Source organism: Hydra vulgaris, chromosome 12 (assembly GCF_038396675.1).
Source record: "Hydra vulgaris chromosome 12, alternate assembly HydraT2T_AEP".
Classification (NCBI taxonomy): Eukaryota; Metazoa; Cnidaria; class Hydrozoa; order Anthoathecata; family Hydridae; genus Hydra; species Hydra vulgaris.
The window spans coordinates 52,143,246-52,154,538 of NC_088931.1; the positions used below are offsets into that span (position 1 = coordinate 52,143,246).

General features: G+C 29.0%; 1 protein-coding gene across 1 annotated transcript; it reads right to left on the reverse strand.

Moving 5' to 3' along the window:
* Positions 1 to 7,149: 7,149 nt before the first annotated feature.
* On the reverse strand, positions 7,150 to 7,527 carry LOC136088183 (uncharacterized). Its single transcript, XM_065811861.1, has one exon. The coding sequence runs from the start codon at positions 7,525 to 7,527 to the stop codon at positions 7,150 to 7,152; it is 378 nt and encodes a 125-aa protein (XP_065667933.1).
* Positions 7,528 to 11,293: the final 3,766 nt, after the last annotated feature.

Genomic DNA, 11,293 nt, shown 5'->3' on the forward strand with positions numbered 1-11,293 from the left:
GGCTGTTTTAATTAGAAAATATTGGTTAAAACGATTCTCTCCACTAAAACGGTATAACTATTAACTAAAAATTTGGAATGCAAATCTTTCAACTATAACGGAAAATTCTATAACGGAAAAAACTATAACGGAACAAAATAAATTGAAAATTAAGGAAAACTAATACTTCCACTAAACCGGTATTAATTATAAACTAAAATACACGAACATTCCCATTAAACCGGCATTAATTATAAACTAAAATTAGGAGAAACGAATATTTCCACTAAAACGGAATTAATTATAAATAAATAAATTTATATTATTTATAAAGCTTAAACTAGGATAAAACAAAGGTTTAAACGATATCAACTATAGACTAAAATATACAGTAACCATAACTTACAATCTCCAGAAAAAATGAATATTTCCACTATAAAAATTAACTACTAATTGTAACGCATTTATTTTCCGGTAACGTCAACTAAATAATCGCCACAGAAACGTCAAAACACAATAATCAAAACAGAACACTTGAAGGACTTTTACCGCACACAGAACTGGACACTGAATCATATTCCCGCTCTGAAATTCACTTCTCAATACTGGACACCTGTCCGAATATGGTAATTTACCTTGCACTCTCCAGCACTTATGTAAAATATCTCTTCTCTTCCCTCAAAACTACAACGGCCTGATGTGTTCCAAATAAGTGGTGGAACTTTAATAGCTTCCACTGCGAAACAATAGCAAAGTTAAAAAAATTTTCATTTGGTAATTTTGTCTTTGAAGAAATGTGTTAGATCAGGGTATTATGACCTTAAGCAAAAATTAAAATATTTTTTAAAATAGTTATGCTGGTTCCAAAATTTTTGCGAATAAACTATTTTTTGGGATCACTACTCATTAGGGTGGAGTGAATTTTAGTTTTTTTTACAATTCGTTTAGCCTGGGTGTGCAAAAGTTGTTTATTCATTTCAGAAATACTCTGGAAAAATATCAATGCTCTAGGAAATTATCTTGAGGTTCCTCCAGACCTTTAAAATTTTAATGGGTCCCTAATTTTATGTAAAAAACAATTTTTCAAAAGTATGTCATGTTGGGTCTCAAAAGAAGCAAAATTTTATAAAAACTTCAAAAATAACAATTATTTTATAAAAAAATTATTTTTTAAGATTTTTTTGACATTATAATTTAAAAAAATAAACTTTTGACATTTTTAGTTTAAAAGGTCATTTTTTTCTGCAATAAACTATAAAATAACAATTTTTTTTTCAAAATAATTGTTATTTTTGAAATTTTTATAAAATTTTGCCTCTTTTGAGACCCAACATGACATACTTTTGAAAAACTTTTTTTTACATAATATTAGGGACCCATTAAAATTTTAAAGGTCTTGAGGAACCTCAAGATAATTTCCAAGAGCATTGATATTTTTCCAAAGTATTTCTGAAATGAATAGACAACTTTTGCACACCCAGGCTAAACGAATTGTAAAAAAAACTAAAATTCACTTCACCCTACTACTCATAATGCACACAGATATTTGGGCACCCGAAATTGTTTCTTAAAAACGCAGGTTTTAAAAAAGTAGCAAAAATGCTCATATTACCCCCAGACCACTTGGTAATATGAGCACTTTAAATTAGCTGGAAAAAAAAAACATTAATTAAGTAAAAAAATATTATCTTGAAATAAAAAAACTTTTTAAATTTTATTTACTCAAACGTTTAAACGATAAAGTTTCAAATTTTTTGAATTTAAATTAAAGAAAGATGTTTTATATGTAAAAATTTTACTATGTTTTGTTTTTATTCAAAAAGAAATTTAAACCACTACAATTTTAAACTAGGTGATTTAAATGAAAAACACTAAGCATACTCATATTTCACAACAATGGTATCTTTGAATCAAGTCAAAACTTAATGTTTCTATGCATTTTTTTTTCAAACAAAAATAAAACGGATTTTAAGCTAACAGATTTTTCTTTATGAAAAATTAAATTTTATTATTTTAGCATCAAATTTCCTCGTCATATATTTATTCATGCGTGATGAAAATATTTTATTAAAGCAAAAAATTTAATAAAAAAATTTAATTTTTTATTTAAATAAAGTACTACTCTTTACACGATTTCAAAAAAAAAAGGGGAAATTGACACATCCTAATAATGTCGAGTCGGCGAAGTTGACTTTTAAAGACCCGAATATAACTGGAAAACGAATTTAGACCATACGTGTACCCCGAATTAAAATTTGGATTTTAAAGCCGCATTTAACTGAAAGCATAAATAAAACTTTAGTTACGATTACAGTATTAATCAAAATTTTCATAAAATTAAAACTTTTAAAAAAAAACCACATGGACGACGAACTTTTTTGTAAAAAACATACATAACATTATAATCACTTATCAAATAACAATTTGCTAATCCTCATCGAAACGCCAGTAATGATGCGACTCTGAGGAGATATTTTATTACTTAACCACTACACAAATTTCGTTTATTGTTATACTAATGTTTTTTTCCCATTCTTTAGCCTTACATTATTGTGTGCATACTTGTTGCAGTCATTTTATTTTGTAAGTTTTTGTAGGCGATACATTTGTTGTATATCTTTGTTTATTTTAGGTGTTATTGAAAAATTTTATTATTGTTATTGTATTGTTTGGGTGTTATGTCTGACTTACTTTTGTCATCGTATTAGTATATTTTTAAATAACCTTCTTCAGGCGTTCACTGCTCGTGTGTAACCACTACCCAAATTTACATGCCAAAGTCTTTAAATAAAAGACATTAATAACATATAACTTATAACTTTTGTCAAAAAAATGAAAGTTTCGCAGGAACATTTTCGAATAATCATTTTTCATAAAACAAAATTATTTCAAAATTATAGCAAGCTCCTTTTACCATATTTAACCATATTTTAAAACATGATGAAAAAATTTGACGAGGAATCAAGTTATGCGATCTTTTCAACTAAAGTTTTTAAAAGAATATCAACAAAAGTACATTAAAAACGCTTATTAAAAATTTTCGAATATTAATTTTATAAAGGAAAAAAGACCGTGGAGATTATTATGCTAAATATTCACCTGTTTTTACCTTAAGAATTTTTTGAGAGCGATAAATAAGATTTAGTAAGTGATACATAAGTAAGATTTCGTGCTGAAAGATAATTATAACTGATACTTTTTTAGTTGATAAAAGCAATAACTTTGAAATTTAACTGAAAGTTAAATGAACATTTGCAATTCTTAACTGAATTTAATTAAAGCCGAATTTTAATTTTAAATATACACCATATGTGACTGGTCCATGACAGACCATTTACTATCCACTTTTTTAAGTGTGTACAATCAGTGATTCAAAAAGACTCCACTAAATTTGTTTCTCAATTTGACTCAGCAGAAAATATATTTTTGCCAAAACAAATAGCAAACAGCTCATTTTGGTCAAAGTCAAAACTCTATTTTTACATGGGCAATTTGACACCTTTAAATTAAATCTCTCGCAACAGTTTTTGAATCAAACGATCGTACTAAATTATCTGTTATTGCAAAGACAAATAAAATCATTGAGTTACTATAAAACGATATTACAAAAGTTTTCAGAGACAATTCAACATCTTAATTTAAAAATAAGCATGTTTAACATCAATCAAAATTATGGAAAGTAAGCGCACATTAAAATGCACTAGGCCCGTACCGTGGGGGAAAGGGGAGGTTGTTAGGTGCAATCGACCTTCCTTTTTATGCAAAGTGCCTTTTTTAATTTGACGCCAAAAATTATTTCTAGACTCTTTTCGATGTCAAAATATTTCATCAAAATTTTTATGATAATTATTTGATTTTTATGAATCATTCTCATGAAACAATTTTTACTTTATTGTTTCACAAACGTAAGGCGTCATTACAAGTCATTGCATTGTGAAATCTTTGGTAAACGAAAATTGAAAAATAGTCTCTCCAGACTTTATATTGTAATTCAATTCTCTAATTCTACTAATTCACTTTTAAAAGCAAACGATAGAGTTAACATGCATTTCTTTGCAGCATTTTGAAGGTCTTTTCTATCAGCTGCTCGTTTCCTAACTTGGTTAACTTGGTTAACTTGGTTAACTTGGTTAACTTGGTTAACTTGGTTAACTTGGTTAACTTGGTTAACTTGGTTAACTTGGTTAACTTGGTTAACCAAATTAGGAAACGAGCAGCTGATAGAAAAGAGCTTCAAAATGCTGCAAAGAAATGCAAATCGTTAGCGGGATATTTTAGGTAAAAAAGTTATTTTGATCTTCTTTTTATAATAACTAGTTTCATTAGTTTGATATTAACTAGATATAGATATTAGCTAAATATATATATAGATATTATCTATGCGTTAAATTTTTTTATGATGTTATTTTTTTATTCATCAAACCTTTCAAAAAAAAAAAAAAACTCTACGAAAAATATTAAAAAAAAAACAACCTACAAAAATGAAAAAATATATAAAACTTATAAATATATTACCTTTTGGAAAAACTTAAGAAACAAGCTTAAAAAATTGTTATTCAAATCTTTTACAAAATAACATTGGTAATAATAAAAAAACATGGGATGCTATAAAAGAAGTAATAGGAAAGGAAAAGATTGATCCAGGTAATATCCTGCCAAACCATTTAAATATAGATAACAAAACATTGTTATCTATATATTAATGATCAAAAAAAGATTGCTGAAAGTTTTAACAATTATTTTACAAACATCGGAAACACACTAGCTAATAAAATAACTCAAAGTAAAAAAATATTTAAATCGTATTTAAAAGAAGTGAACTTTGTAATGGACGAGTTTGACTTATCTTCTGATGAGCTTCGAAACGCATTTAAAACAATACAATCAAAAAAGAGTCCGGGCCTTGATGATATCAGCTCTCATGTGGTTAAAGAAGTTTATGATGTTATTGAATATCCCCTATTGTATATCTTTAATCTCTCATTAAAAAGTGGAGTTTTTCCTGAACACTTAAAATAAGCACGCGTAGTTCCGATATATAAAAGCGGAGATAACTCTACATTATCAAACTATAGGCCTATCTCCATACTTTCATGCTTCTCGAAATTACTAGAGCGCATAATGTACAACAGACTTTTTTCATTCCTTCAAAATCACAATATCCTTTTTAATAACCAATACGGATTTAAAAAAGACCATTCAACTGAACATGCAGTAATAAAGTTAGTCAACTAAATTTTGAATGGGTTTGACAAAAATCAATATACACTTGGAGTATTTATCGATCTGTCAAAGGCGTTCGATACAGTGGATCACAAGATCCGTCTATACAAACTTAGTAATTATGGTATAAAAAATAAAGATCTAAAATAGTTTAGATGTTATCTAAACAATCGTAAACAAGCTTTATATTACAATAACTTACACTTCCCTTCAAACCATTACTTGTGGCGTTCCCCAGGGATCTATTCTAGGTCCTTTGCTTTTTCTTGTCTATATTAACGACATATTTTTGTCTTCTCGTATACTGAATTTTATTCTTTTTGCAGATGACACCCAAGCTTTCTACACCCACTCAAATATTAAAACTATTTTTTAACATAGTAAATCAGGAGCTTGAAGAGCTAAGCGATTGGTTGAAAGCTAACAAACTTTCCTTGAACATTGAAAAAAGCAAATACATTCTTTTCACAAAACCATCAAAGTCAGACACATTACCATTAAAACTTCCGGATATTTTAGTTGACAAAACCATACTAAAAAGAGCATTTATTGTGAAGTTTCTAGGAGTCATTCTAGATGAACATAATAGCTGGAAAGAGCATATCAAGTTGTTAGAAAATAAAATATCTAAAAGCATTGGGATTATGCATAAAACTAAGTATACTTTTAATAAAGTATGTCTTAAAAGTTTATACTTTGCATTTGTTCATAGCTACATTAGTTACTGCAATGTTGCCTGGGCAAGTACTTACCAATCAAAACTAGCCTTAGTCTATAAAAAACAAAATCAAGCATGCCGCATATTCACAAATGGATATGTTAGTACTAAACAAATAATGAAAGAACTGAGAGTTCTTAATATTTATGAACAAAACATCTATAGCATCCTTCAGTTTATGTTCAAAGTAAAAAATAATTTTGTCCCAAAAATATTCCATAATTATTTCCAACTTATTGATCATAAATAAGAAACAAAACATTCTAAGCAAAATTACTATATTCCAAAAATGTCTTTGAGTCAATCCCAATTCTCAATATCTAGAAGAGGACCACAATTGTGGAACTCATTTCTCACAAATAAGATTAAAACGATTAGTTACTTGACCTCAACATTACTGAAACAATCTCTTATTTTTGCTGACGACACTAAATCATATTTGCTGACGACACAAACTTATTCTTTTCCGATAATGACATATACAAACTCTTCTATACGAGGGTCACTTTTATATTTCGGGGAACAAAAATAAATAGTTAAGCTGCGAATAAACTTTTATTGCTTTTCAAAGTACTCAAAAAAATGACCGAGACACTTTTGCATGCGCTTAAACCAATTTTCAAAGCATTTATTCCATTCTGAATGAGATATCTCCAAAACACGATTTTTGAACGCTTCAATAGCTTATTCGGGCAATGAAAATCGTTGAATACGCAGTTTATTCTTCACGGATGGAAACAAAAAGAAATCATTGGGTGCCAAATCAGGGCTGTACGGCGGATGACCCATCAATTCGATGTTTTGAGTGCTCAAATAGTCTCTTGTTTGAGCCAATTTGTGAGAGTTTGCATTGTCATGATGAAGAACATTCCGACGTCTCTTGTTTGTTTTCCTTATTTCACAGAAGATTTCTGGAAAACAGATGGTTGTGTACCACTCAGAATTTACTGTTCTACGATCCTCTAGAGGCACTGTTGCAATATGACCAGTTTTTCCGAAGAAACAGGCCACCATTTTCTTTGAAGTGCTTCGTGCGCGAACAACTTTTGTTGGATTTGGTTCATCTTGGAACATCCATACAGTCAATTGCTGCTTACTTTCGGGCTCATACGAATATATCCATGATTCGTCACCTGTCACGATTTTATAAACGTCTTTTGAAGCACCGCGGTTGTATTTCTTAAGCATTTCTTTGCACCAATCGATACGAGTCTTTTTTTGAGCAATTGTCAAATTAATGGGATCCAACGCAAACATAACTTTCGCACAGCTAAGTTTTCATGTAAAATCGCATATATACTGGTGGAACTAATGCTTAGGGATGCCTCAATCTCACAATAGGCTACATGACGATCTTGTTTAATAATTTCGTGCACAGCATCGATGTTTTCTGGCACTACAGTCGATTTCGGACGACCTTCACGAAACTCGTTGGACAGGAAACTACGACCACGATTGAATTCACTATACCAGCAATACACAGTGGTTTCTGATGGAGATTCATCGCCAAAAGTCAAATTAAGTTGATTGACGCACTCTTGTTGTGATAACCCACGTCGAAAGTCGTAAAAAATCATCGCACGAAAATGTTCACGATTCAGTTCCATTTTTTGCTGAGACGAAACTTTCAACTAAATATAAAATAATCAAATAGTGTTCGTATGACAAAATGTTCTGAGTACGTATATCATCAAAAATGTCAAACTTTACAATGGAACCGTCAGATGGACTCACATGACATCAGTGGTGCCAGTTCCCGAAATATAAATAGTGACCCTCGTATTATGAATGATGAACTTGAAAGTATATCGCAATGGTTAACATGCAACAAACTAACTCTTAAAAGGCATTATGTAATAAAGTTTTTATGTGTTTATCTTGATGACAACATCACATGGAAAACGCATATCGATTAAATTAATACAAAAATTTCTAAAAATATTGCAATTTTATATAAAACCAGAACATATTTATGTAAAAAAAGTTTAAATCAACTTTATTTCTAATTTATTCATAGTTATTTAAATTATGCTTATATTGCACGAGAAAGCACTGAAAAATTAAGATAAAATGCCTTTATCGCCGTTAGAAACACGCAATCCATTTAACTAATTTTGCGGATCAATGCACTCATTCCAAACCATTTATTATTGAAATGAAAGTTTTCAATATTTATGAGGTTAATGCTTTTAATGTTTCATGCTTTATGTATATGTGGAAAAATGACATGTCTTTACCCATATTCAAAGATCTCTTATGTTTAAAACCAATAAATAAATATATACTTAGAAATAATAATTTTATATACGAACCCTTTTGTCGAACCAAGTTTAATCAGTTTTGTATGACATATCTTTGGAATAAAATTGTTTTGTTTAATTTCGATATACCTTTTACTTTTCCCATTTTCACATATAAACTGAAAAATTTAATTATCCTATAGGATAATGTAGTCAGGTTTTTTAAATTGTAACTTGTTCTAAATATTTTGTTCAGAACTTTTATTGTAAATTACGTTTTATATGTTGATTATGTATTGATGTAGTTTATATACATACGCATGTAGAAGGTTCTGATGATAAGATCAGTACAATCTTCTTTCAAAAACCTTGTTTGTGTTTGTGAAAGTAATTTATTTTCTATGACAACAAGGGTTGTCATAGTAAATAAATTACTTTCACAAACACAAACAAGGTTTGTAGGTTGTAAAGTTGTAGGTTGTATGAGTCAGGAAAACATGAAGATGAGAGGGAGTTTCATTGGGTTGAAGTGCAAAGAAAAAAACTAGACGTGTAAAATGATTTTAGAGCACACAGGAACAGATACAGTAAACAAATAAGACTTTGCTGAACGACGAGTCAAGCGAGGATGAGTTTTAGTTGATGGAACTAGAGATAACAGCTCCTTTGACCAGCGACCTTGATAGTATTTTTAGAAAAGAAAAAGAGATGCAACTTTACGACAATCGAAAAAAGGCTAAAACTTGGTAGATAGAGCGGGTCTAACTATGATTACACTGCGTTTTTGGATCTAGTCTAAAAGATAAAGAGCATCATTAGAAGAACTAGCCCAAATATGACAACAGTGTTCCATACAGGGGTAAATAATAAATATTTATAGGTAAAAAATGTAATCAGGAGTAAGAAGATGGCAAACACAATAAAGAGAAGCAACCTTAGCAGGCGCTAATTTAGCAATTGATTGTATATGGTTTCCATAAGGGATTAGTATTGAACGATAATCCAAGAAGACATAAAGAAGAGGATTCTGTGAGAGGGTTGCCATTTATCAATTTAGAAATGTCAACAGTATTGCAATATTTGTTTGCAGTAAATAACTGAGTTTTGTTCGAATTAATATTCAATAACTACTGCAAGCCTTAATCTGTTATAGAAGTGAGATCAGATTCAACATTGGCTGCCTGTTCTTAGCGATCGAAAAGAAAAGACTTTTTTTCAAGACAGGAGTATATAGTTTTTCTTTTTTATTAATAATATTATTTAACATATATTAAAATCTGCAATCAAATATATCGTGTTAATAAATAAGAGAGCTGGAGCAAGCAGAAAACATAAACTGTCTTATCATCAAGCCCCATTAACATTGAAAAAAATCGTCAGTTTATATACAAAAAAGAAAAGTAGCTAAGTACATAATAAGAATTTTAAACACGTTAGTTACAATATAAATATTATTATAATATAAATATTAGTGTTGAAATATAACGCAGTATATCAAAGATTAACAACAATATAAAAGTATTAAATTTTTTTAACAACAAAAAATAAAATAAAAATAAAACTGCAACAAAAGAGAAGTAGTGTCAATAGCTATTTTTTTAGATAATTTATATTATTTATGTATTTATTTTAAAAGAGATATTTTAAATCAAAGTCAATTTGTAATAAGAGACTCTTAGATTCTTTCCTGAATTGTTCGAAGAGATGTTTTGAATTTTTTTTTTTGTAATAAATTTTGAAAAGTGTTTCCATAGAAACGGTCCACAGTGTTGGATTTGGTAAGAACTTAGTTTTAAGTTAGTTTTTGGTACAATAAAGTTGTAATTGAAAATTTAGTAGGATACTTGTGCGAGATTTCACTAAAGTAAGACTGAAATACAATAGGAGAAAGCCCATGTTTTATTTTAAGTATGAATTGTAGAACTTGGCGTATATTAAGTTTTTAGATACTTAGGGCACCAAGCTTCCTTAAAAGAGGTTTACAACCAAATACAATCCTGCATGCGTGTTTTTGCTTACTATAAAGTTTTTTTAATTTATTTTAATTAGTACTACCCCATACAATATTACAGTAAGAAATAAAACTATGAATAAATGAAAGTATGTTTTTTTCAAGGAAGCAGTGTTAAGATATGGTTTAGTTTTATATAATATGGAAATATTTATTGAGATTTTATTTTCTATGTATTTTATATGTGGTTTCCATGACAAATTTTCATCTAGTATTACTCCTAAAAAATTAATGATTGGTTTCCTTTTAATAAATGTTTCATTGATTAAAAGATTAGGTAATTTTAGAGGAACATCATCACCTTTACTAGGTTTAGAAAATGAAATAAATTTAGTTTTTTCAACATTTAACGAAAGTCTATTACTTCTATACCACTCGTTTATTTTTAATAGTTCTTCATTAAATATATTAAAGAGAACTTTTATGTTTTTGTTGGAATAAAAAAGACTGGAGTCGTCTGCAAACAATATAACATTTAAAATATTTGATGCTAAGTACAAATCATTTATATATAATAAAAATAATAATGGTCCTAAGGTTGAACCTTGGTGCACACCACATGTAATGTGTTTTTCTTTTTCAATTTTTTTATTAATAATACATTGGGACCTGTTCGCCAGGTAATCTTCAAACCAAAGTAAGTTTTTATTTCTTACTCCATAGAGTTCCAGTCTTTTTATAAGTATCTTATGGTTAACATTGTCAAAGGCTTTTGACAGATCAATAAAATCTCCTAAGGTAAAATAGTCATTATTGAATGCATCTGATACATGATTAATCAGTTCGATTACCGCATGGTTAGTTGAATTATCTTTTTTAAACCCAAATTGTTTACTGTACCGCAAACTGTTTAACATCAAATAGTTATAAACTCTGTTGTACACAATTCGTTCCAATAATTTTGAGAAGCAAGGTAAGACGGAAATAGGCCTGTAGTTTGAGATATTAGTTTTGTCACCAGATTTTAAAATTGGAGTGACTACGGCAACTTTAAGTTTTTTTGGCACAACACCTAGTTTTAATGAAAGGTCAAAAATATGAAATAATGACGGTTCAATGATATCGAAAACTGGCTTAACAACATTTTCACTAATTTTGTCAATGCCCGCACTTTTATTACTT